This window comes from Phyllopteryx taeniolatus, chromosome 4 (assembly GCF_024500385.1).
Source record: "Phyllopteryx taeniolatus isolate TA_2022b chromosome 4, UOR_Ptae_1.2, whole genome shotgun sequence".
NCBI lineage: Eukaryota > Metazoa > Chordata > Actinopteri > Syngnathiformes > Syngnathidae > Phyllopteryx > Phyllopteryx taeniolatus.
Window position 1 is genome coordinate 26,026,951 of NC_084505.1, and position 27,520 is coordinate 26,054,470.

General features: G+C 39.5%; 1 protein-coding gene across 5 annotated transcripts in view; it reads left to right on the plus strand.

Moving 5' to 3' along the window:
• The first annotated feature begins 1,108 nt into the window (after positions 1–1,108).
• The window catches only part of arhgap10 (Rho GTPase activating protein 10), a 69,444-nt gene continuing 43,032 nt past the window's right edge, over positions 1,109–27,520 (plus strand). For 2 of the 5 annotated variants that reach the window (XM_061770941.1, XM_061770942.1), the window contains exons 1-14: positions 1,110–1,652; positions 12,928–13,023; positions 14,280–14,341; positions 16,238–16,309; positions 16,412–16,513; positions 19,326–19,436; positions 20,238–20,342; positions 21,227–21,356; positions 22,324–22,430; positions 22,529–22,623; positions 23,665–23,746; positions 23,883–23,925; positions 25,249–25,317; positions 25,651–25,725. In XM_061770941.1, the coding sequence (XP_061626925.1) occupies positions 1,499–1,652; positions 12,928–13,023; positions 14,280–14,341; positions 16,238–16,309; positions 16,412–16,513; positions 19,326–19,436; positions 20,238–20,342; positions 21,227–21,356; positions 22,324–22,430; positions 22,529–22,623; positions 23,665–23,746; positions 23,883–23,925; positions 25,249–25,317; positions 25,651–25,725 (1,303 nt within the window). In that variant the 5' untranslated portion in view covers positions 1,110–1,498. Of the gene's footprint in view, positions 1,653–12,500; positions 12,714–12,927; positions 13,024–14,279; positions 14,342–16,237; positions 16,310–16,411; positions 16,514–19,325; positions 19,437–20,237; positions 20,343–21,226; positions 21,357–22,323; positions 22,431–22,528; positions 22,624–23,664; positions 23,747–23,882; positions 23,926–25,248; positions 25,318–25,650; positions 25,726–27,520 lie in introns of those variants that run through there. The other 3 variants (XM_061770943.1, XM_061770944.1, XM_061770945.1) reach the window with 3 other exon arrangements.

Sequence of the window (27,520 nt, forward strand, 5' to 3'; positions counted from 1 at the left end):
GACAGACCTGTAAATATTTTTTTGGGGGGAGGGGGGGGGGGTAGTGCAGTAAACAATTGAACACTTCTTTCAGAAACTAAAAATCCATCCATCAATTTTCTGTACCGTTTATCCTCACGAGGGTTACGGGCGTGTCGAAGCCTATCTCACCTAACTCTGGGCAAGAGGTGGGGTACACCCTGAACTGGTCGCCAGCCAATTGCAGTGCACATATAACTAAATAGCAATTTCCACTCACATTCACACCTACGGGCAATTTGGAGTCTTCAATTAACCTACTATGCATGTTTGTGGGATATGGGAGGAAACCAGAGTACCAGGACAAAAGACACACAGGCACGGGGAGAACATGTAGACTCCATATTAGGTGAGGCCAGATTTGAACCCAGGTCCTCAGAACTGTGAGGCAGATGTGCTAACCAGTTTCTACCATGCTGCAAAACTCAAAATATTACATGAAATTGTTCCCTTCTCCAAAAATGTACACGTCATTGGTAGGAAATACAAAAAACAACAACGAAATTTCAAGTGTTGAGTCTATATTGAAAACTATTTGACCCAATTTATCTGATTCAACCCAGTAAATAACAAGCATTGTTTTTAAAAGTATAGTTGTCATGGGTTTCAATAGGTCATAAGTGGTCACGATAGAGCCAAACGGAACAATTTGATGTAAACACTATATTCCAAAATCAGACAAAAATCCACAACCTTGGAAAGTTTTATTATATTTGCATAAACAGAGCTAAAATGGTTAAAAAAGGAACACAAATAGCCAGCACAGAGCCCAGAGGGTTAATTCAAATTGGGGGAGACAAATTTGGAAAGCCCAAAGCTCTTCGACTCGACCAAGAAAGTTCCCCAAAACACCATCGCCAAGTCTCATTACCTAGCTCATAAGACACAAGGCTATTTGAACAAATAAGTCTCCTTAGAGGTTTGAACATTACTAAGGTTAGGATACTATTATTTGCATGTAGGTTTTTATCATGTAGTCTCCTCTTGTGCCTTTTGACAGCGATTGTAACCAATTCGCCGTGCGAAAGCAAAAGTGGTGGATTATCTCGACGGCCCTGAGCACTCTTTGGCAAAAGTTTCCGCTACACGCACGCAGATGTCAGCAGAGTTTCTCAATCTGTCACTTTGCGAGATGGGCTCCGTGTGATGAGTGCAAAGAAAACATGGACGCGGCAACTTTCTGACACCCGCCCTAGTGTGGACCTCCTTCCGAGTCACCTCGTTTCTTAACAACACCGCGCCTCGCTTTTGCTAGCCGCTCTTTGCCCTTCAAATTTGGACAACACTTGCGCGTGTGTCAAATAAGCAGTGAACCATGCTAACCGACGTTAGCCGCTGCCAAGCTAACTAGTAGCTATGCTGTTCGCGGGATAGTTGACCTTAAACGCGTAGGTTTTATCCCCGGTTTTAACAAGTTTATTTGTTTTTTCCCCCCCCTCTCCCTCCCCTTTCCAAAAGAAGTCGAGAAGCAAACGGAGACATGGGACTGCACCCGCTGGAGTTCAGCGAATGCTATCTGGACAGTCCCTCCTTCAGGGAGAAAATCAAGGCTCACGAAGCGGAGCTGGACAAAACCAACAGGTTCATTAAGGAGCTGTACAAGGACGGCAAGAACCTCATCAATGCCACCAAACGTGAGTCTACTCGTTGGGTTCAGCAGCGCTCCTTGCCATTGAACCCTCGTTGATCATCTGTTTGGGCTCAAGTTGATTGATAGTCTTCAGGTTTACAGGACACTCCCCCTTTCTTTGTGTATAATTTTTGTTTTATGTAAAATGCAGTTGAGATTACACAAATCATTTTGGATTGCACAAAGGAGCTTACATTTCCCCCTTCATGCCAAGGTGATCCAGTCACTTTATCAATAATACCAAATGTGGTATCAACGCACTTCATCAAAACAGAGCATTATTATCTTCATAAAACAAAATTACTTGTCCCTTTTACTGCATGTATCTGCCAGGAATTACATGGAATGGGGAGATTAAGGCAACCTGGCAATTCTGGGCCAACAGAGGTAGTTTTGGATTCAATTGGTGAGATGGTACCTTTGACGGTACCAGAAGGCTTGGAGGACACGATTAGATGTTTATGTTGACCTCAAGTTTTGTATTTTGTAACATACATCCAACGCTAGTCATCTAATTATTTAATTGTGTGATGCCCGGTGCAACAAGTCAGCTAAGCAGCTGCTCTTGGTGGTACCGACGTCTAAGCGGAATCTGATGGGGAATAGAGCCCTGTCTGTTGCTCGTCCCAAACTATGCAACAACCACGCAGTGCTAATTAGGCAAGCACCTTTACTCTCCATTTTTAAAACCCACCTTAAAGTCAATTTGTGGCTTGGCTATCAACAACTCTTTATTATTGTTTTACTGTCTCTGAATTATGTTATTTTCAATTTGTCTTATGTTTGATTTGTATTTATGTACAGCGCTTTGTTTCAGTTGATCTCTGTGTTAAAGCGCATACGGTTTATGGCCAAATCCTGTTTCACCGGGATAAATGCCAGCTGGTCTTCTTTTTCGCCTGTGATGTGGCAATTTTGTGGGATCTCTCTATGAAAGACTGTCTTCGTAGGTTGTATCTGAGTAGCAACGTGACAAGTGGCTGCCATCTTTGTGGAATTAAAAAAAAAAAAAAACATGGAATGAGCCCTTCAAACACCTTTTTTAAAATCCTCCATAACAAATTAAAAAAAAGGAAAAAAAAAAGAAAACAATTGATTATGAAACTATGTGACCTATTCCAGGGGCAATTATTGGTTCAGAGATTTAAGGGTGAGACAAGCTAACTTGGCTTGGCAAGGCTTGCAGGACACTCCCCCTTACTCGCTGTACAATGTTTGACTGGTCTAAAATGTGATGAAAGCAGTTTACATTGCATGAAACACTTCAGTTTGCACACATCGAGTGCACAAAGCTGTTTAGATTACTAGATGGTAATCCTGACACTCGTCGTCTCTCCCGCCGTCCGACAAGTATTTAATGTTACACCAGATGCAGGTGCTGACTATGGTCTAATTGATTGGGAGATACCGTGTTTCAGTGAAAGCACACATTGTTACTGAATTTGGAGGCATCTCTTGTGTCAAAAGACTGTCCTTAGAAGTCCTATTAGAGCCGTAAAAGGCGGGGTAAGAAGGTGCTGTGTGTAAGGGAAAGCCAAAAAGGAAACATTTGATAGCAATTGTTGCTGTCCAACAAGTACTTTGGAGACTGTGACGGTGGGAAGGTGTGCCATTATATCGCTGCTTTGCTGAGATAAATGCCCACATTTTCTGTTACATCTCTGGGATCTGTGTGTAAAAGAGGCTAGTCGTTAGATTAGTGCAGGAGTACCGAATGTCAGTACAAACATTTGAGACGTAAAATACATTTGACACAAGGAAAAGAAAACATCTTGTTTGTTGGACTGGGTCCAAACAATAATGACAGTAGGGAATTCATCTTACTCACACTAGGCAGACCGGCTTCAAGTTGTTCAGGCAGACCGCAAGAAATTCCACTTTAATGCACCATCATTTGTCGCCAATTGGAAAAACTTAACTACCTAATATATCAGATACCTAGAACTGCTCTCAAGATTTTCTCTGACCTTTTACCTGAAATTAAACTAATTTAACAATGTAATAAAACAATGATCCTACTTTAGAGACAATTTAAAAAATACCAGTGTTCTAGAAGGTACGGGCTCAGGGGATTCTTCCCTGAGCCTTTATCCAGCCAGACTGAAGCCGATCCGATGCACTAATAAAACAATAATCCAACTTTTAAGGAAGATTAAAATGCCACTGCCAGAAGCCCAGAGTGTCCTGGAATGTCCATATAAAGGACCAAAGACCTTTATAAACCAATAATAATAAAAAAGCAGACGATGATTCTTTTGATATCTTGGTAAGAGTTAGAATAGTCACGTGATTTTTCTTTTTTTGCCTTTCATTGAGCCATTACTTTTTGGGTTGTATGTGAGTTAACTTAAACCTCGGTTGACCTAGACCCCAGGGACTCACCAGGAAGCCCATCTTCTCTCCAGTTACCTCAGGTTTTTACAGTTAATTCACATTTCAGGCCATGGAACGTTTCCTTAGAATTCAGTAATTAAGCCTGTGTGGGGTATACTATATTAACACAAAAATTCCTCTTCTTACATTGTCATATACCATGTAAGTGAAGATTATTTGTTGTTGATGTATCAACAGACAGATATTTGTTCAACTCCACTCGACACAATGAATACGTACTATTCCTTCTGCTTGATGTCAATGGGGGTAAAGAAGCTGCTCTTGTATCCTTTCACTGTTTAGGACTAAACCTTTTTGGCCCTGGAAACGTGACCTTGGAGATTACTATAGGTTAGAGCGTGATCAATTGTACTGTGATGCACTTGAGAAGAACTTAAGATTCCTATTTTCCCCATTTCCAACAACGCAAAAGCAATGTTTTATCTCGTTTTAGGATGACGTTTTTCCCCAAATGCTTGTGTTGCAGTTAAAAAAAAAAAAAAAGGTGAAAAACTGCTCACGTTTTGACCTCGGAACGATCCGGTGTTACTACAGTGTGACGTTTCTTTCTCGGCAACTCCCTTCCACTCCCACAGCTGGGAGGATGTCCCACTACGGAAAGTCCTTGGGCTCTGAGCGGAAACTTGAAGAGGGGATGCCGGGGGCCAAGAGAGCGCTGACATGGAAGTGTCCACGAGAGGAGGAACAAGCAGATGCGCTTCTGTTTCTCCGGCTTTCCTTCTCAGGAACTGTGTTCTGTCTGTACACCCCCACCCCTGTTGTCCTTAGGAAACATGTTGATTATATGGTTCATTGCACTGGAAAAGTATGAGCCCTGTAGCTGACTGAAGGCCTTGTTTGGTTTTGACCTCTTCGTCCCTCTGCTGGAATTACCTGAGAGTTCAAAATCTGAACGTCATTTCCGCAGCCGGACTTCCTTGCGCCAATTGCCTTTTTCCTTAGAAAAGAGTCAGCTTTGCAAGGGTTTCGGTTTTAGGACTAGTCGGCCTGCGTATGCTTTGGCCCGGTCTACTGCCCGCTATAATCACATTACAACTTTTGCCAAAGAGCCACATCACAGCCTTTCATTAAACTTGCATTAGCTCCATGTTAGAGGTTTTCATCTCGTACTGGAGAAACAACGTGTGACCGCTCTCGCCGTAAAAACAGATGCACATCTGTGACCAGCCGCATGGTCATTGCTGCCAGGAGGCCTTCCAGCATGACTTCACTCTCCAAACTTGTTCTGCGAATCAGGAAGAGTTGGATGAAGTAATGTGTCCTCGGTGGGCAGGGAACAACGGGGGGCGGGGGGGTTATGATCTCCGGGCAAGGCTGCGGTGAGGGCAAAAGTTGGATGGGGGTGGGAGATGATCCGTGTTTTGCACTGGAAAATATGGGAGAGTGAAACAGGAAGGGTCTGTGGAAAAGCAAAGCAAAGGGGTCGTGCTGCTCTTCAAACGTCCAGGGAAGGTGAGCTGCGACCAACGGGAGGGGGGTAGCAATGAAAACAAACAGACCACATCGGGCGGATACACAGAGAACATCTTCAGCTTTTAAACTTTGATACATATGTTCCCTTTCTGCTTTGTTTTGGGGGAAACATTTGAAACCACCCGGATGCACTGCTCTCCAGCAGTAAATGTTTTCCCTGTCATTGGCTACCATTGCTAAACTAAGGCAACAGTCGCAGCTTTGTCTTAAAAGCTAGCAGAAGATGGATGAACAAGGTTTGAGAGGGGACAGATGAGAGAAAAACGAAACAGAAAACAACAGCAGCAATACAGTAGTACAGTTTATGACATTGGAGTTGGATTGGATTGCTACAGGGACTTTGGTTTTTATGACTGTGTCAATATAAGCGGTTTCAAGGTTACAAACGAAGTACAATTAAATAGTATGCGCAGCGGCTTAAGAATACATTCTCACATGGTACAAAAAGACATTCTCAGTTAATGTTACTTGTTTTAATTTGATTAGAAGTATTTTTCATACAAATATTTACTATAATAATGACTTTACAAGGGTCCTAGCGGAACTTGGTGACAGACTACGGCGTGTTTTCCGAGTTTGGTACAAATCTGGGTTACGTCGCCACCGTTGGAGTGCAGGTCAAAATGATCTAATTTGACACAAAATGACCTATTTTGGGGTAGAAAACATTTACTCAGTTTACAACTGTCCAGAGGTTAGGTGGCTTGCAGGTTACGAATGAACTACAATGATATTGTGCTGCAACCTAACAATATGTCATGTGGCCCAACAAGGCTCGCTCAGTTGACTCAGTGCTTATCGTTTTTCATTTGACTTTTATATTTATGGCCTGGAAGTGTTTTTCATGCACATTTACTGTAATTATGACTTTACTACTGCGTTAGCGTGGGTAAACAACACGATCCGACTGTACAGGGCAGGAGCAGGGATTGCGGCTGTGCTACTCGTGTATGGTGGGACTGACTATGTAGTGCCAATCACCCCTGTTTAAAAATAAATAAATAAATAAACTAACCTAATGAAAACTTGAATTTTAAATAAAATATGAATCTTGGTATTCTCTGTGTGCTGTGAAACATGCTCCGCAATTGTTTGTGGTCCTGCACTCCACACCTCTTTCTCTGAATTAGGGGCACTCGTGTCCATGTGACACAGCCAGGCCTGTTTGTTTCCATGTTTTTCAGCCCGTTCACAGAATAGAAAAGCTTGCCTGTAACATCAGATGGCTCCAAGGTGGAGTCGACTCATGACTCATCGCCTTGAGCCGGCAAGCGTGTGGGTCTCTGGCTTTCTGCGGAGAAACTAGCCAAGTTTGACGGTTCCCAGGTTTGTTCCAAAATGCTTTGGCTTTAAAAGGCAAAAACAAAACAAAACACGGAGAGCTTTAGGCCTTGGACTCTGGTGTACCCAAGTTTGTGTGTGTGTGTGTGTGTGTGTGTGTGCGCGCGCGCGAATGTGAGTGTGAGATGATTCTCTTATCGTTATAAAGACAGCAGCTTTCTAGGCAAACTTTTATTTTTTAAATTTCTTCAATCAGGGACACAAAAGCACTTTCGCATCTTCAAATGCCGCCTGTTGCCGATTAATGCCGGCATCTCATGCGTTCATTCCTTGTGTTTTATGTAATGAAGTCCACACAGCTTGTCCTCATAACAGCCCGCGTGAACCATCCGCCCTTCACTCTGCTAGACATGTGCAAGGCTTGCATCATCGCACCATGGCCGACCGGATGTGATTCAGGCCATCACGCATGCATATATCTTCAAATATCTTCAAATGTGACTGTGAGCAAGCCATTCTGAATTTTGCAAATGTTGACGTCACAATTTGGCTAATTTACATAACGGCTGGGTGAAGATTGGACATTTTCAAGCCATGGCTGTGTGACATTACACTCGTTTTTTTTCTTTCTTTCTTTCTTTCTTTCTTTCTTTCTTTACACACTGCGCATCCGCAAGTAGAAGCCGTTCGCCTAGTCACAGGTCCCTAGCAAGGACTCTGATCATCATGGTAACGAAAGCCGGACTCGCCATTGACCAGCAGTAAATCCGGTGGAGTATACAGTCGCTTGCTTGCACGAGACACTGCCTAATTTCACCAAGACAAAAGTTTGGAGGTATAAAGTGACATATAATTCTCGCATGACTTGCAAAAGCAGGTCACAAATGTGATCAAGACACCTGGAATCTGATTTAAATTGTGGAAAAATGCATGTTTCCTTTAAGGGACATTAATGCATTTTATTAACAATGGGGGAAAATGATCAAGCATTTGCTGAATTAATTGTAACTTAAAAAAAATATCATATTTACATCTCCCTCGCAGTGAAGTCTGCTGAGCTGTGCTGTACTTGTTCACGTGCGGCAAGGCAGTTTCACTTCCTTTCCCTTACTCCATACATGCATCCATTTTCTGTAACCACTTCTCCTCACAAGGGTCGCGGGCGTGCTGGAGCCTATCCCAGCTATCTTCGGGCGAGAGGCGGGGTACACCCTGACCTGGTCGCCAGCCAATCGCAGGGCACATATAAACAAACAACCATTCACACTCACATTCACACCTACAGACAATTTTAGAGTTTTCAATTAACCTACCATGCATGTTTTTCGGATGTGGGAGGAAACCGGAGTACCCGGAGAAACCCCACGCAGGCACGGGGAGAACATGTAAACTCCACACAGGCAGGGCCGGGATTTGAATCTCGTTCCTCAGAACTGTGAGGCAGATCTGCTAACCAGTCGTCCACCGTGCCGCCTGTCCCTTACTCAACATGTAATTATTTAATACATGTGGGAACTGTGTGTACCTTTGTACCATACTGAAGAATACAAATACATGTACCGTTAAGGCATGGGCTGTTTATCGGTTTCAAGATATACCATGGTTTTAAACTTGAAACTTTCCATCAGCGGTGTGACCAGTTCTTTATTTTTGTTTATTTATTCAGTTTTGAGTTGATAGTACAGACAAAATGGCACACTGCTCCCGTTGGTGGTGCGCGCAGTCAGTAAGAGTACTGCGGGTTTGTAGAGGAAGAAGGTCACATTTACGAGAGTGCCACCCATCACTCTCCAACAAATCCAAGGTAACGTTAATATGTTACTACAACGCTGTCTTTGCAACCAGTTACGGGAGTTAGCTTGTCTACAATTGGTGAAATAAATACTTTAGACTTGCCCTCGAAACAGGTAATTAGTGAACTAGCAGACTAGCATGGGAAATGCCAGACATGACTTCACAAAGTGGAGATGAGCAGAGATGTAGCTACTCATTTTCTGTTTCAATTAGTACTGCTACTAATGTTCTACATTATTATTTTATTTAGAAAAAAATTGGTTTCTTTCTTTTTATTTTACGTTTACTAATGTACCTACAGAGTGTGTTAAATGGAAGAAAGTTGTTATAAACTCAATCATTTCAAAATAATACATTTTAGATTTGTTACTGCAATACTGTGAAACCGTCCGTATTTTTGCTCTGTTATCATACCATCGGAATCCGATACCGGCTCATACTAGTCCTCGTAGCAAGGTATAATTAGTAACAACATGCCATGAGAAGCGTACATAATTTGTAGCTAATCAATAATTTAGCCACTTGATTTGAATAGTAAATCAAACTCAGTTCAGCAAAAATATACCTTGTCAATCATTTGATCAAAACACTTTATTATTTCTAAGGATGTCAGGGTTCAGTTCATTAAAACAAAGTAATGGCGATCATCTTTTGTCTTTGTCTGTTTGAGTTTTTTGGCTTTATTAGTCTTCATGGTCCTAAGTGGCAGTGTGTGTTTTGAAAGACAGTTCTGTGTGGGTTTTCTCCCACATACCCAAAACAAAATGTTGATTGTAGACTAAACTGCCCATAGGTGTGAATATGAGTGAGAATGCTTGTTTGTCTACATGTGCCTTGCAATTGGCTGGCGACCAGTCCAGGGTGTACCTCGCCTCCCGCCCTAAGTCACCTGTGATGAGCTAGAGGAAATGGATGGATGATTATTTAGCAGTTGCTTATTCAAAAAGTCTAAACTGTCCTTACCTGGAGATAAAAGGTTTTGACTAGACAGATACACTGACAAATCGACTTTACAGACATACATCATATCATGTATGAGTATTGTTTCTGCTTTGTTAAGGTGTGTCAGGATTCAGTGTAATGTTGTGAAAACATATTTGTCCCATCACTGTGAGCTGATGAAGTTCCTACTCTGCATTTGTCAGAGTGAGTGCTTGCATATTTCCAAACAGGCTCCAAGAGATCCAATAGGCAAAATCAAGCTGCACCATAAAAAAAAAAAACATGAACAAGTTGTCTCCACGTGAGACAAATGATGTCTTTAGCATATTTTCATATTAACCAAAAGATCCTCTCTTAGGCACTCCGCCTTGTCGTATGTAATGTTTGACAAGGTGGTTGTAAAAACACTGGCAGTTGTGCAACAGTTCGCTAGAGAAGTTATGTCAGGCGGAGGTAAAGGATTAAAAAAAACATGGAGTTTAAAACTAGCGGAGGGGCAAGGTGGCATATTCACTGACGGTTACCATTAGCAACCAGACTGCAGTCATTCCATGTGCTGCAAAGTAAGAGCTATTCGTGCAGCAAGCGCCATGACAAGAGTCACCTTTTATGGACTTGCACACCCTACTCTGGATTCCTGCATGGTGTGTGTTTAAGATTCGTTCTAGATTAACAATCAGTTCAAAGTCAATCGCAGTGTTCCATATACTACAGTATATTATGCTGCCATAACATTTTCCTGACCGTTGTTGGTAGTGGAGACATTTCACTTGTCTGATAGCTGGTTGCGATCACTTCTCGGAAAAGTGACCCTTGAATATGCAGGGTGTCTCCAAAAATCTGACATCATTTCATAGTTTGACAAAGCCAAGTCTGTCTCAAATGACCTCAAATTTTAAAGAGATGTTTGACTAAGAAGTAAAAACAATTCCGAGGTTACCTAATAACATTTCTGCAACAATTTGGTCAAAATCCTCCAAGGATCAACAATTAAAGCAGGTTTAATATCCACTCGAAACCACTCTGTTTTTGGGTGTTGGGCAGCCCACCAAGTCCATCAGATGGAGCTGCGGTGAAAAAAGCTTGCCATGAGTGGCAGGCGGCACCCACTTTGCAACTATATCGTCACCTATGGGATTCGATCGGTAGAGCACCTCTCAATTTTCTGATCAAATGCATACGTTTCGGATTTTTTCTGCCTTGACGGAGGGCTTTGCTGAACTAAGTACCACTCTAGTTTTACATGTAATTAAAAAGTTTTGCCAATACGCTCCTGCCAGTTGTTGTATCGGGTCACATGAGCCACAATTCACATCTTTTTAAGAGTTGCCATCATGTCTTTGGCACATTCTGGAAATCTCTCTCAAAGACTTGTTAGGCATGAATAGGCAAAAATTTTTTGTATGACTCTCACCATTTCCTCTGACTCGGAGTTTGGCCATTTATTTTAACCGCATGTGTTTCTGTAGCCTAATGCTGAAGAGAAACCATAGTCGTGCATTGATCTTGCCCCTTTTGTGCTAGCATTGGTCAAACTGACCGATGCGGCTCACGTGTTCTGTGTGAATTTAATGTTAATCCACAACATGTGTTTGAAAACTATTCAGAGAACCAACCCTGAGGCGAAAAGGTGATTGCAACATTTTGTTTGATACTTGAACAGCAAAACAAATTTCTCTGTTTGCCAGCAGATTGTTTTCCACGGAGTCCCGGTCCATTCGTCAAGTCCACTCCAGAGACACGCTGACGCTTCCTTGCACTGCACAGCTCCTTGTCTTAAAATACCCTCGCCACGTTCTTCCATGCTTCCCAAGGGGGAATGCCACCGTATACATGCCAAGTCAGGGAATCTCTGGAAATAGTTTTTATTTGCCCTGTGTGTGAAAGCTATTTGTAGTCATTCCCTTTTACTAGTTGCCATAGTTGCATGTGGATCGTTCGCCCACCACTTGACACAAGTTTTAGCGTGCAGCAGGAGGCCCAAGCCTGTAAGACAAACAGGATGTTTGCAAAGGGGTTAACCACAATGCATGAGTGTGATGTATGTTGCGCAACTTGATAGAAATGACGTGGTTGAAAAGCTGAGTGAGTTGATTATTCACTTTGAGTTTTCTGCTAAACATACCCACGGCAAATTCCTAGACAAGAAAATGCATGATGTCATCAGAAACGTCCAGACAGATTGATGGCACTGATGTCATCTGATACAGATGATGCAGAATGATGTCCGAGCATTGCTGTGAATTCATCAGATTACTCATTTAGTTTTATATTTATTCTGGGGCACTTTCACTAAATGATTTGTGTGCCCATTGTCAAGCACGCTTGACACCTAAATCTGGATTGTTTGACTACTGTAAGCATTCTGTACCATGCTGAAGCATGGTAGATTTCCCTGGCCCCAGCACAGTTGGACTGTACCGTATTTCTACAAATTTATTCCTGTAAAATTATGCATTTTTTTGTCGTTATATTTGGACTTAATTCTCATAAATTACAAAAGTTTTTTTCATGTAAAATAACTTGTCATAATCTTTTTGCTATTTCTATTAGTATTACTACTTTAGTCTCTGATAATTGGGTATTTTTTTCTCGTAATATTTTTACTTTTTCCCTATAAACCTTTGGGTGTTGTTTTTCTGCATAATATCGCAACTTTGTCACATATTTTTTTAACGTGTAATATGACATTATTTCGACTTTATTCTTGAAAAATTATTCTTTTTTCCCCCCTTGTAATATTACAAGGTTAAGAATAAAATACTCTGTTTTGTTTTGGATAAATATGTAGGCATACTATGCTCCTGTATTTTAATGTTGCTCTTTATATTGGTACTTGGAGAGCCAATTTTTTTTGGGTGGTACTCTGTGTAAAAGAACCACTGCACTGGGCAATCCGTAGATGCTCAAACACACTTGACACCTAATCTCTGGTTTGTTTCTGTAGTAGGAGCGTTCCGAACCATGCTCAAGCAAGGCAGACTTCCCTGGACCCAGCCCAGTTGGACTGTACCTTATTTCGTGAAATAGCCGCCTGTAGCATTTACTCAACTGCCATTTGACACCTAAAGTCTGGATTATTTGACTAGTGCAAGCATTCCTAGTAATGCTCAAGATTGGTACACTTCCCTGGCTCAAGCACAGTTGAAATATACTGTATATCCTCAAATGATTGCCTGGGGTATGTACTTAACTACTGTGTCACATAGTAAATGTAACTACCACAAGTGTATTTCTGAGGAGTAAAAAACAGGCATTTATTAGAGGTGAATCATTTTTTGCCCCCAGCAATTAATTGGGTCATACAGTGTCTAGTGCTGGATTGGCCACTATTTGAGAAAACATGCTAATCATAATAAGCGTTACTGATAACAGTTTTTATGTATTTTTTTCAGAGTTGGGGATGGCCCAGAGAAAGTTCGCCCAATGCTTGGGAGAGTTTCAGTTCGAGTACATTGGCGACGCCAAGACGGACGACGAGCGATGCATCGGTAAGTGGGGCCTTTTTTTTCATCCTACCCGCCGCCTGTGTCGCCACCAAATGAAAATGTTTGTCTTCTTTGGTTCTTCTCTGGCTACTCATTTCACATCGAGTTTAAATATAATCACGCCTGTGCGTCTTCTTGACAGCGAAGCACGCTGATTTAATGTCACCCCAAACGTTTTAAAAGCTTCTACAGTGATCCCTGCTATATCGCTCCTCATCTTTTGCACACCTATATTGCAAAATTTTAAGCAACCGTTTTTAAAAAAAAAACATATTTTTATTTTTTATTTATTTATTTTTTTATTTTTTTACAGTACACAGGCAACTCCAAATTTAAAGTTGCATGCCTTTAGTGCGGTACCATGAAAAGATAAGATATGGACAAAAATGCATATCCTGATACAGGTAATTTTATATCCCGATAACGATATATATACGAATATAGTATTTTTCCTTAAAGTTCCATTAATGGCAATTTTCTGTGATCTTTTCTCTGTTTATTAATAAAATTCACTTTTCTATAGACCACACAATAAAATAAAAAAAGATTAATAGAGCTAGAATAAAATACAAATATCCAGTGGCTGAATAAATGCCATTGAAAATATCTGGTAGAATATACACTGTTCAAGGAATGCAGTAAAGTGCAAAAAATGTAAATAAATTCAACACAGCGCTTCAAGTAACATTCAAGTATGTCTCCCATTTATCCAGTGAAAGTGCTAATAAATTAACTATTTCAGAGGTTTAGTATTAGGAACACAAGATTGTCCGCTTGTTCTGAAGGCCTGACTGTGATGTCTCAGTCTGAACATTAGGGGCACTGTGTAAAACAAGTACGTAGATAAGAGATGTAGGTAAGAGACGAAGAAGAATATAGTTGTATAGTGTTTACAAGGGCGTGGCATTTAACACATTCAGTCCCATTGACGGCTTTAGAAGTCAAATATTCATGTTAGCTGGGAAGGCTGGTAGTGAATGAGTTAATAGCTTAAAGCTTCTTTTTTATTAATTGTTCACTACAGTATTCGCCAAAGTGCTGCTTATTATGAAGTGAGTTGACATCAGTGTCACCATACAGCACTCGTATCTCAAGTTTGCGCTCGGAAGTTAAAAACTAAAGAGCTTCTCGATGTGTCTTGAAAAACTCTTACAGTATGTCGGGTAACTCGTATCTCAAGAAACTCTGTATCTGCTTTTATAGTGTTTTTTTTCTTCCCCCCTAACGTTATCAGAAACCATTAAACTCGTGTTTTCCAGATGAGTCACTGCTGGAGTTCTCCTCATTCCTCAAGAACCTGGAAGACCAAAGAGAGCTGATGGTGAGTGCGCAACCAGTCAGAGCCTGCTTGAAAAAGTCAGGGAAATACCTATGTATGTGTGTGTTGGAGTGTGTGTATTTCCAAACAGCAGGCACGTATTAATATCCATATTTGGTACTCGCCTCTATTAATGTCCTGTTCCGTCATCCAGCAAGAGGTCCCGGGAGGCAAATTTCATTTTCTCCAGCAGCAGCAGGGAGAAAAATGGGGGAAGAAACAGCCTGCTTCATTGGGTACATTAATGCGATAGTGTTGGCAGTCCTGCCTGTCTAAGGTTCACTGCCGCTGCACTTTCCTAGGAGTGGCTGTTTTGCACTTTTAAATACAAATCCTTCATTACGACTGGCTACAAGGTCATCGTTGTTGTCGTAATGTAATTAGAAAACAGTCACAAATTAATGACTCGGAGCTGACAACTGACTATTTTAAGGCCCAACGCTCGAGACAGTAGTGTGATTTAAAAAAAAAAGTGTGGGATGACATCACAGTGCAAAGTAAAGAGAAGTGGGATGGGCTGCACGCACAGACACGTCCCCGTGGCCACTGTTTCAGGAGTACCCCTGCAGGAACTGGGGTAAATATGTTGCCTTTATATTTGTGAATGCACAGTGGGACCTCCAAAACTTGAACATGGTCCATTTCGTCACATTGGTTGGTGTCATAGTTGTATTATTCCACCCCCCCACAACATAATGTAAATCATAAAATCCTTTCTTTAGTACATACTTGCGCTACATTGAAAAGAAACAAAACAAAACAAAACACAAAAAGATTAGTCATATTTGTGAAATACAAAGTTTGTATATTTGACATGTATTTTCCCCTCAAACATACACTTGTATTGTCATTTAATCTGAAATTATACTCCCCCCACCCCCGTCCAAGAAAAATGTTGACTTTATTTCTTGTGTTATTATGACTTTATCTTGGAAATATGCAGTGTTTTCCCACTATTCGCAGTGGATGGGGGGACCGAGCCCTTCCGCGAATCGCGAAAATCTGCGAGTAAATGTTAAGAATTGCCTATAGATGCCAAAAAATGGCAGCATATCACTACTTTTTGTCAAACTCCTCAAATCACTTCAACAAAGTTCCTTGGTACCAAGATGGCGTTGAAGCAGTACTTTTGTCAAAGGGAAGTTCCTCATTTCACTTCAAAATCATTCCTCGGCACTAAGATGCCACAAGATTGCACCAAAGTAATACTTGTTTCTGTTATTTTCTCAGAAAATAAAGGAGGACAAGTTTAGAAAAAAAAAAACCAAGTAGAATAATTTACGAATGCTGAACCACAAATGTGGCAGGGTCTACTGCAATTTATATATATATATATATATATATATATATATATATATATATATATATATATATATAATATACAACTATTTTGGTACGATTTCATTTCTGACTTTAATCTCAATAGTGTTTTTTTTTTTCCACTGTGGTCCTAATCCTTTTGACTGTATTCAAGCTACAGCCTCCAGGCAATGTTTTAAGTTAAACTGATAGCTGTCATGCAAGTGTAAAAATAAGTTTAGTTGTGTAATAAAAATAAAACTACTCATCCTTCGAAGGTGCTAGAAAGACATGTCATGGAGAGAGATCAGGTGAAAAAAATGTATTGAATAACTTTTAGCTATGTTATTAAATACATATATTAGTCAAATAATTTTACTATTAAATAATAATAAAAACAATTCTAGACCTAAATGAATAATTAATGTAGATATATTAATATATTAAGTAGAGCGGATATAGGAATTGAATGGACCCTTAAAATCTTTAGCTAGCAATGGCCATTGGCAATATAGGGGAAGAGTCATTAAATGATGTTAATGAGGTTTGTAATTTCGTAAAATAACGGAGGCATGTTAATGGTGCTCTGCTTCTGTCTAGATGAGAAACATCACAGAAACCCTCATGAAACCCCTGGAGAAGTTCAGGAAAGATCACCTCGGTACAGTAAGGGTACTGTATGATGGCTTATTGCCTTTTTTTTTCTCAGCTAAAGCAGATCGGGTTGCTTTGTTACACCCTCAGTTTTGATTTACACTGCTCTTCTTGGTCTAGGCGGAGAGGAAAAAGTACGAGAAAGAGACAGAAAAATACTACAGCTCGCTTGAGAAGCTTCTCAACATGTCTGCCAAGAAGAAAGAGCCCCAGCTACAAGAGGTATTTGGAAGCGCACAAAAGCACGTAAAATTCTAAGCCAATCTATTTTGGTGACAATCAACACATTAGTGATACAATATTAATAAAATGAAGGGCAAAAATCACTTATACATCCATTGAGTAGAACCAAATATAGTGAACTATAGGTGTTAAATGTGCTTTTTAATTTTTGTTTGTAGTTTTTTAATATAAATTTCATGACTTGTTATAAATCACATACAGAAAACTTTAAAAAAAATAAAAAATTTATTTAATATCTAATCTACCAAACGTAGATCAATACAATAGAATTACCTGGTCACATTGCTCAGATTTACCCAGCCACTTGTTGCTAGGCAGAATTCATTAGCAAATATCAGTGCATTGTTGACATTATAAAAAAATTATACAATAAAAACTCACTTATAAACCCATTAAATAGGACCAAATAAACTATAGACCAAATTGCATTTTTTTCAAAATGTCAATTGACCAATGACATGTTATAAATCACACATACGAAATGAATAAAAAAAAAATTCTTTTTAATTGAGCAAATGTGGATCTACACAATTGCAACGGTTCTTTTACTTGGTCACAAAGGTCATATTTCCCCGGTCACTTGTTGCCTGCCGGAATTCATAGACAACAATCAATGCATTGGCGATGTAGTAAAAATTAATCAAGTAAAAGAAAAAAAACCCTGACTTATTAACCCATTTAGTAGGACCAGAGAAAGTAAACTATAAAAACTATAAGCTTTAAACTATATGTATTTTACCTGGGGGAAATAAAAATAATATATATATATATATATATATATATATATATATATACCTGAAAAATTAACAAAACATCATGAAACCTTATTTCTGTCCTGCTTTAGAGACTGAAAGTTTTTTCATATTCCGTTCATGTATTGCTATTGCAAGTGACAAATCACAAAGCATAGCTCTTTAGCTTCTGAGCACTCTTGTTTAGTTATTCCTTGTTTGGGCTCTGGTGTTCCGCTGCGAAGCCCTGTTAGACCACATGAGGCTCCCAGTGACGCACCTTCGAGTGACAATTTTCCTGGCTCGTTCGCAGAGGAAGTGTGCACTCGCTTTGACCGTAACACTGAGGTCAACTTTGGCCGGTGCAGTGTGCGCTACAATCCATACTGCCATCTGAATGGAGACCCCGTCCACCTCTTGCTTGCTTGTTTTTGCTGTCCCATGTGTCCATGTAAGGTGATAAGAGGGGACACTTAAAACTGTTGACATTGTGACTGTCTAAACTTTGTGGTGCACAGGGTACACGTCTACACAGTGGCATGCTTATATGACAATGAGTAGGACACCAACAATTTAGATATAGGGTACATACCAGAAAAAGTAAAGTCATATTTTACTGACGGATATATATGTTTAAACAGTAAGGAACTGAACCACATCGAAAACGGCGTGACTCTGAGTGAAGCTTCACAACAATTTTTTTTGTAGTCTAGTAACTAAACACAATTGCTTGGATGCTCACATTTACTTGTTGACAGGCAGAATTCATAGGCCTCAGTTGTACCTCATAAGATGTCAATCACGCACAGTAGCTTGTTTGAATTACTAGCTAGAGGCGTTGTCACTACTCTATTAAATACTAATAAAGTGGTGCCTTGACTTCCAAGTTTAGTTTGTTGATTGAGCACGCTCGTACCTCAAAACACATGTCTCTCAAATAATATTTCTACATTGAAATATAGAATTGCCATTAATCCGTTCCTTCTGGTGTGCACACTTTGGCCACCAGATGGCATTATAATACAGTCATACAGTCATAAACAAAGAAGAGTTTCACAATCAAGTGACTCGGTAAACTTCTGGAATATTAATCTTTTCGGAGAGGATTACGAATTTTTCCCTGTGAGTATTGTTATATTGTCTACCTACGTGTTGTTGCACTGTTCAAATATCCGTTGCTTAAAGTGTTATAGCACCGCCACAGATGCTATTCATTAGGCCGTCTATGGCATTTTACATTGTGTGTTAGCATTTAGTGTTAGCTAGCAGACATGCAAAGTGATGTTTGTTTTAAGTGCAGAATTTTTAATTCTCTTGATTTTATGTTTAGTTTGAAAGTAGTCTTCAAAACCACTATTTCAAAAACTCATAAGTCAAGTTACTCTTACTCGCCAAGGTAAAAAAAAGATTTCCTTGGTTGTTTAATTTCAAACTTGATGGATGGGCAGACACTCTATTGCCCCAACTGTTCTATACAAGCAATTACATACACCCCCCTGAAGCGAAGCCCAGAAGCTGAGGAAATCCTCCTGGTAGCCATTTATTATTATATGTCCCATTGACATGTAAACAGCATTTTACGCTGATGATAGTTTACTGCGGTCAGGATCATAACACAGACATAATGATGGTGATTATCTTGTTGGGACTTCCTCCAGTTGCAGGGACATATATACAGTGTTTACCCAGAAAGGTGAGTATTCTGTCTTCTTGGTGGTCTTAGGTTTTCTCTTTTCGTCCTTGAATTCTTCAAAAAAAAATTTTCATAAATGAGACTTTCAAGTCATCACTGGTTGAATTTATCGTCCTCGAGTCAGATCGAGTGATTCAGACTCTCCTTGGCGCATCAGTCATTCCCTTCAGGCATTCCCCTGCAGCTTTTTCCAGCTCGTTATTTACAGTTGTTTAAGCGCCATGCTCAAATTTCAACTGTTTTGATCGAGCAACGGCAAGAAGAGGACCCACAAAGCCTTTGCGCACACTGCAACATATTCCACCGGATTCCAGACTGCATCTGTACATGATTATAATGAATCTCGCCATATGTGTGTTCACTCCAGGCAGACATCCAGGTGGAAACCATGAGGCAGCACTTTCAGGAGGAGTCGCTGGACTATGTGTGCAAGCTGCAGGAGATCCAGGAAAGGAAAAAGTTTGAGTGTGTGGAGCCGGTGAGTGACGTGCCCAGCAAAATCTAAATACCGTATTTTCACGACCATAGGGCGCACCGTATTAAAAGGTGCAGTCTCGGTTACGGGGTCCATTTCTGTATTTAACACGTACATAAGGCGGACTGTATTATTGGGCGCAGGCATGGTAAAACATAGCTAGCTTAAAACATACGGTAGCATGCATGCATGCTAAAACAATGTTTTTAAAAAGGCAGCGGGAGCAAAACTGAGTTCGGTTGTACTTTATTGAAGTATTTAACAATGTACTCATGTTATTTTTCTATCAATCCTCATCCACAAATCCATCAAAGTCCTCATCTTCTGTATCCGAAATGAACAGCAGGGCAAGTTCTCTATCAAACACGGCAGGTTCAAGACAGTCTCGTTGCCGTGCAAAAGCTCGAACAACAGTGCAAGCAGAGACGTTAGCCAAAGCATCCACAATCCATTCACAAATTGTGGCATAACTTCAATCTTGTTCGTCCCGCTCATTTACTAACAGCTTCACATATGTGCAACAAGAGGGAATAAAACCTTGCACTTCCTGGATGCTAAATGCCAATGTAAACGGAGAGCTTGTATATTTTAATTAGAAAATAATATTTTTAGTTATTGAGGAATGTATTATTATTTTAATGATTTTCTTGTTGTTGTATGTACAGCATTCTTTTACAGCTGCAGTTGTTGTTAAAGTGGTACAGACTGTTGAGTTGAGTAGTGTACAGTTTATGCAGTATATATGGTCTACTCTGTCACATGACAGTGCTGTCGTTTTTAACGTGGCGTCATCCTCTTTTGCAGATGCTGGCCTTCTTTCAGACAGTCTTCACTTTTTATCACCAGGGTTTCGAGCTCGCCAAGGACTTCGACCATTATAAACGCGCACTACAGATAAATATTCAGAATGTAAGTAATAACAATGCAAACTTATTGTTTATAGTTTCTCTGTACTAGACTGATATAGAGGGTACAGTGGGTCCTAAATATTACGATGGAGTTGCGTTCCTACAGTGGCGGTGTATACTGAATTAGTAGTCGCGGTGTAGTCTAATGCTAACGCAGTACTAAAGTCATAAACAGTAAATACTTTTATGAAAAAGATCCAGGAATGCATTGACGCCGATACTCTACGTCTGTACTTGTACTTGAAAAAAATGGTGGGATAAACCATTGGAGTTTGAATGATGAGAAGCTATAGAAAGTGGATGGATGGACACATTTAACAACTTTCTCTACTCCCTGGTAGTGAAAGCAATACTCTGCATTGGTCAAGCAGTCGAGGGGTGAGCACTTGGTCATTCGCATGAGACGAGACCGCCCTCTCAAAATAGAGGGTGAAAAATGTGCTGTAGTTCTTGACCCTTGGGATATTTTGACAAAAGCATGTCACAGACACGTTATGAAGACATAAATATGAATTCAATGTAAATGTCTAAATGTGGTCTTTGATGGTGTAGTGGTACACTCGCCTGACTTTGGTGGGTTCAGTTCCCACTCAGTGACGGTGTGAATGTGAGTGTGAGTGTGAATGGTTCTCCGTGTCTATGTGCCCTGCGACTGACTGGCGACCAGTTCAAGGTGTAGTTCGCCCATCGCCCAAAGTCAGCTGGGATAGGCTCCAGTGCCCCGCGACCCTAACCAGGATAAACGGTGTTGAAAATGGATGGATGGATGTCTCAATGTGTGGCATGAAATCAGTTTTTCAAAATAGATGCCAAATGTGCACTCAGTAGGAATGCCCAGCTACCTTTTCTCTAATCATTGCAAATGTCGCGTTCCCTCCCTCACAGACGAGGAGTCGATTCGAGGGCACGCGTTCAGAGGTCAACGAACTCATGAAAAGGATCCGAGAGGCGCCTCAAGAGTACAGACAGACAAGCCCCATCAGCTGCGAGGGCTACCTTTATGTCCAGGAAAAACGTAAAGATTCCTTTTCCAATATCATAGCAAAGTGCAAACGTTTTGATGGTCTTTCTTCTGCCTTGGCTCAAACCCTTATTTGGTTTCTGTGATATGCTCAATGTAAATATTGCACTCTGCATGCATAAACAACTGTTAATAACAATACGACACAGAATTACAAACTAGTTCAACTAGGTCCGACATTACTGTGCTAATTTCCTTTTCCCTGACAAGCCACTGTACTATCATGAGTAGTTTTAAAATTACCACTTGGCTTGATTTAAGCCCCCAGCTGTGTTTGTTTCTTTGGCACACCAAAACTGCTGGTTTATTCATCTAAAAAATAAAAATAAAACAATTACCACACCCCAAAACCATTACTACAATTTTACTAAATATACATTTTTTTCGTGAATATTGGAAAAATCCCAATTTCTTTTCTGTGTCAATAAATTTATTCTAACACTCCTGTTAAGGTTTATTTATGGGTCAATGGGAAATATTAAAAATTATAGATAATAAAAGAGAGACTATTATGATTATATTTTACCACAGAGCTATGTAGATTTTTTTTTTACTTTAAAATGTCAATTTGACCTGCAGCATAGCGCGGGGTTTAATATGCCATGTATGGGTTTTTAGCAATTCCAAAGTAATTTTCAAAATAAATAATGAGAAAAGAGTAACAATTGATTAGACCAGCAGAAGAAGTTTTATCTCCCCATTTTTGGGGCATTTAAAGCAATGTTTTTCATCTCTAGATTTTAAACTTTAAAATGTGTCAATTTGACTCTCAACATAACATGAGGGTGAAACGAGATGCTAAGTGCAGTAGGACTTCAGGGCCTTGTTGTAGCATGATCACCAGTGGTTAGTTATAGCAGTCCTTGGATAGTAAGTATATATAGTGTATACAATCATGCTAACAACAATAATTTAAATACTCCCGTGTCTCATGATCCATAGCATTCTTTCGGTTTTGCAGGGCCACCTCCTTTCGGTTCAAGTTGGGTAAAACGCTACTGCACGTTGGTCAAAGAGCAGAAGATCCTGCATATGGTGACGTTTGACCACAGATCTGGTGGAAGGAGTGTGAGTGTGCATGTGTACAAATTGGAAATTCAGACTTTCAGGCCTGTTGGCGAAATTGTTGTCATCTTGCGTTGTCTCTTTTTTGTTTTACTCTTCAGGGTGAGATGGAGTCAGTCACGCTCAAGTCCTGCGTCCGCAAAACGACAGACATGTTGGACAGGAGGTTTTGCCTTGAGCTCGACATTACAGATCGGTATGGTTCAATTTGTTTATCTTTGTGAAATGGCGGCTCATACCATATTTCCGAAAAGTGTTCTTTTGGAGGGAAGCGTCCTTGAGCTGAGGGACATAATAGGCAGGCTCCCAAAATTAAACATTTCTCTGTTTTGCTGTTTGTATTTCACTTGTCCTTTTATTGTATTTGAGGATGGAATTGCATATTTTGCATATGACTGCTACCGATCTCAGTTTTTAAATATTTCTACATGCCAGGAGCATACACCGGTTTATACACTGCATTCTTCATTATTATGCAAATGATATTTTTCTCAGGTTCTCCTAAATAGGTCGTACAAATGACAGTCAACATAATTTTCAAGTCATCAATGGTCAGAATATAACATGTTTTTGAACAAACCTCCCAGTGATAATATTTTCTGGAAGAATAAAAACTTAGAATGACTCTTCCATATTATTAGGCACAACAGACTTTCAAGCCATTTGACATGTTTTAAATAACTGAAAATAGACATTTATTCCATTTACAGCATTAGGAGGTCATATTTACTGAAATCGTCAACTTCCATTTTGATTGACGACCCCGTATGTGGTAGCAGCTTCACAATTCTTACTTCCATTAAACTTGAGTTTTTGGGGAGTTTCTGCGTGAATTTCTTTGAGATGGTGCAGTGTCATGCTTGTGGAGGAATTTGTTAATGAAAGCACAGTTCTTCTTAAGGTACCATGAAAGAAAGTGGTCAGTCAGAAACTGCTGCTCACAGAGCATTGTAGAGTCAGAAGTCTCCTCTAAATTGGCGGAAGACGAGATGCCAAAAACCCCCGATTGGCAATTAGTTGACTTCAAGCTTTAAACGTCGATGCGGAATAGTATTCGACTAATCAGTTCAACCCCTAGTGTAAACAATAGCATCTATAAACCTCTATAAACGGAGGTATTTACACTTACTACTGACTGACGCACCCAGTGATAATTGGGGAACAGTGTCTTCTAGAGGGATGGCCGCTATTTGAAATCCGGTGTTCTCCATGGCCTTCATTTTCTGGTGTTTCTCAGGCCAGGCACAGCTCTCACAGTGCAGGCTCTGTCAGAGGGTGACCACAAATTCTGGATGCAGGCCATGGGTGGGAAGGAACCTGTGAGTCAAAACAACTTTGTACTATGTCATCATCCGCAACTCACTCTATGCTGTTAAACTGCCACCAAAATGTTGCACTGACCTGTGGCTTCCCTTCTTGTCCCTTTGCCACAATAACAAACATTTCTTATTGCAGTTTGGGCGCTATCTTGGGAGGACCTATTCTAAAGAGAGAGGAAGTAAGTGTCGGAATGATAATCGGATATCTTGAGTATTAGGAATGCACTGAAAGGAAAAGGACAAATATTATGTTATATGATATATAGTATATTGAAATATTGTGAGGAAGAAGTTGTACTTTTAAGCAAGAGCTCATCATTTTAGCCCAATAAAGTAATAATTATGAGGAAAAAAGTAATAATTTTATGAGAGTAAAGTCGAAATACTACAAAAAAATGCATAATTAAACGAGGATTTAATTTCACAAGAATCGTGTCAAAAACATGACAAAAATAAAACTGAAACATTAGGAGAATTAAGTTGGTATATTACCAGGAAAAATTCATTTCATGAGAATTATTATTAGATGACTGGTTAGAGCGTCAGCCTCACCGTTCTGAGGACCCGGGTTCAATCCCCGGCCCCGCCTGTGTGGAGTTTGCATGTTCTCCCCGTGCCTGCGTGGGTTTTCTCCGGGCACTCCGGTTTCCTCCCACATCCCAAAAACATGCATTAATTGGAGACTCTAAATTGCCCGTAGGTGTGACTGTGAGTGTGACTGGTTGTTTGTTTGTATGTGCCCTGCGATTGGCTGGCAACCAGTTCAGGGTGTACCCCGCCTCCTGCCCGATGACAGCTGGGATAGGCTCCAGCACGCCCGCGACCCTAGTGAGGAGAAGCGGCTCAGAAAATGGATGGATGGATGGATGGATGAGAATTATTATTAATTTATTATTACAAAAATATAATTGTAATATGAGAAAAAAATAGAAAACGTTTATAATAGTCGTAAAAAAATCATGTGAATGGAGATGGACATATTATAACTTTTAAAGTCAAAATGTTACAACAATGCACTTTTAATAACAGAAGAAAAAACACATTTGTGAGAATAGTTGTATGAAAAAAAAGTCATGCTTTTATGAGAAGGAAGTTGAAACATTGCAAGAATAAACCTGAAATATTACAACGAAAAAGTTATAATTTGATTTAATTATATATAAGAACAAGTAACAATTTTACAAAAATTAAGTCAAAATATTCCAATAATAAAGTAGGAATGATGAGGGGGGGGAAAAAGTCAGACTTGTATGAAAATAAAGACGTAAAAGAAAAAGTCATGAAATATTAGTATTAAGCTATAAGTATTACGAGAATGGGACTGTAATATTACTTCAAAGGTCAGTTTCATCAGAATATAGTAATATCACATGGGGGGGGGGGGGGGGGGGGGGGGGGGGGGGTAGTGTTTTAGAAGCATGAAACGGAAAAGTCCAAGAAGAAAGTTGTAATAATGTGACCAAAAAGACAGTTATGAATTAAAAACAAAAGTTCTCTTGCAGTCGATGCTCAGCTGGATGACGTGGGTCTGACTTTCGTGAAGAACTCCATCAGCGCCATCGAGACACGAGGTGAGCATAATACTGCACAAATGCTTGAATTGGATCAGCACAAAACTGACCATCTTGATTTGCCAGTAAAGTTCATTTCGTTAAACTGAGAAAAAAATGCTGCCAACTATGGTGGAGAAACGACTTTGGTGCATTGTCTTTCTGTGTACACCAGGGGTCAGGCGTGCACCAGTTTTGAAAATGACTTACTGCTAATGATCACAGTTCCTGTTGATGTATTTACATGCAAAGTGTTACCTGTCATGCAGTTATTTATTGGATGTTTTTGCTTGTTCTCATGCCACCAAAGCCACTGCAATGACATTAAAGCAGCGTTTTATGATCATTGCACAGGTATAAACGACCAAGGCTTGTACAGAGTCGTGGGAGTCAGCTCCAAGGTTCAGAAGCTTCTCTCATTAATGATTGGTAAGTTTTTATCATATGGATTATGCTTTATTTTTTTTCCATAATTAAAAGATATTCAAACGTGTCTTAATAATGTGTGTGACCTGCTTTCTTCAAAGCACCCCAAGGTTAGAGTTAGGGTTTCCTTCAGCTATTTTCAATTTTCACTCGTGCTGATAGTACGCCATACACTACACTTCATACACTTGTCAATTACGTTGTGCGGCTGTGCATATGGCGCAAGTTATAAGAATATATTTGTAGTATTAACAAGTAAAAGTAGTCATTTTATGACGATAAAACTGTAATAATACAATATAAATGCAAAATTTTTAGCATGTTATTTACTGAGAATAAAGTAGTAGTATAATGACAAAGTTGCAGTTAGAAAAAAGAAGGCATTATAAACAAATGAAGTACAAATAATACATTAATAAAGTTGTAATATTACAAAACAATTGAAAAAGAATTCAGAGTATAATCTGGTAATATTGTGAGAAAATGTAATTTTTTTTAAAACAAATAAAATTGTCTTAATTAGATGAATAAAATTGCCAATTACAAGAATCAAATTGTGAAACTATGAGAAAATAGTTGTAATTTATTGGGAATAAAATAGTAATATGAAACAATCTTGTACTTTTATGACAATCAAATCCAAATATTATGAGAATACTGTTGTAATATGATCAAATTATCCAAGAATACATTTGTAATATAACAGGAAAATGTTGTCATTTGACAATAAAGTAGTAACTTTACAACATGAAATTCGTATGAAATGAAAAAAAGGAAAATGTTTCATATGAAATTAGAATTTTTTTGGAGAATGTCTGAATATTAAGGCAACGTTTGACTCGTAAAAGTAAGTAAATTTTCCAAGAATCGAGATCAAATTGTGAAAATACTACATGAAAAAATATAAAATCATGTGAGAATACATTGGAGATATTACAAGAGAACAGTTGTCATTTGTCGAGAATAAAATACATTACATTACGAAGCAGTTATAATCATACGAGTCAGATTTCTACTAGAATCAGGTCACTGTATTACGCGAATAAACTTGTAATATTGTGATTTTTTTCCCCTAAAAATATGAGTGACATTTTTTAATTTCAAGAATAAAATTGTGACATTATGAAAAAACTACTTTTTGGATACATTGAAAATAAAATATTACAACAAAGTTGTACTTAAGTAAATTTTATGAGAATCAAGTCCAAATATGAGAATAGAACTGTAATCTCACATGAAAAATGAGAAAATTATACAAGAATAGAGAATTTAATGTTACAAGAAATCTCCTCATTTATCAATGGTAAAATTGTAATATCATGACACTTCATATACTTGTCAGTCAGCATGGAGGCTCGTGCATATGGCGCATACAGCGGACACATCAGCAAACACGAATACCCCTACCCGCACCCTCCCTACATACACACACGTCTTTTACACTCAATTTCCATCCTCATCGTTTGCACACTCTGACGTTCTCCCACTCGCGTCCTCCCTCGCCTGCTCTCTAGTTACCCGCCGCCTCTCGCAGTCGCGGGGTTCACTTTTCCAGCGGTGTGCTCAGAATGACAACAAACCCCAGGCAGCAGTCAGACCTGTCTTGTCTTCCACAAAGTTGCACACTCATGCCATACCCACTCCCATTAGCTGACACTCGACCCTGTAGCAAAGCAATGGGATTCAATACAAAAGCTGTTTAAAGAAATCTGCCTTGACAAAGACTGTGATGCTCACTTGTCAGATTATAATTAAACACTGTTTATTATTGTTTCTTCTATTTTTTTTGTCCTCATTT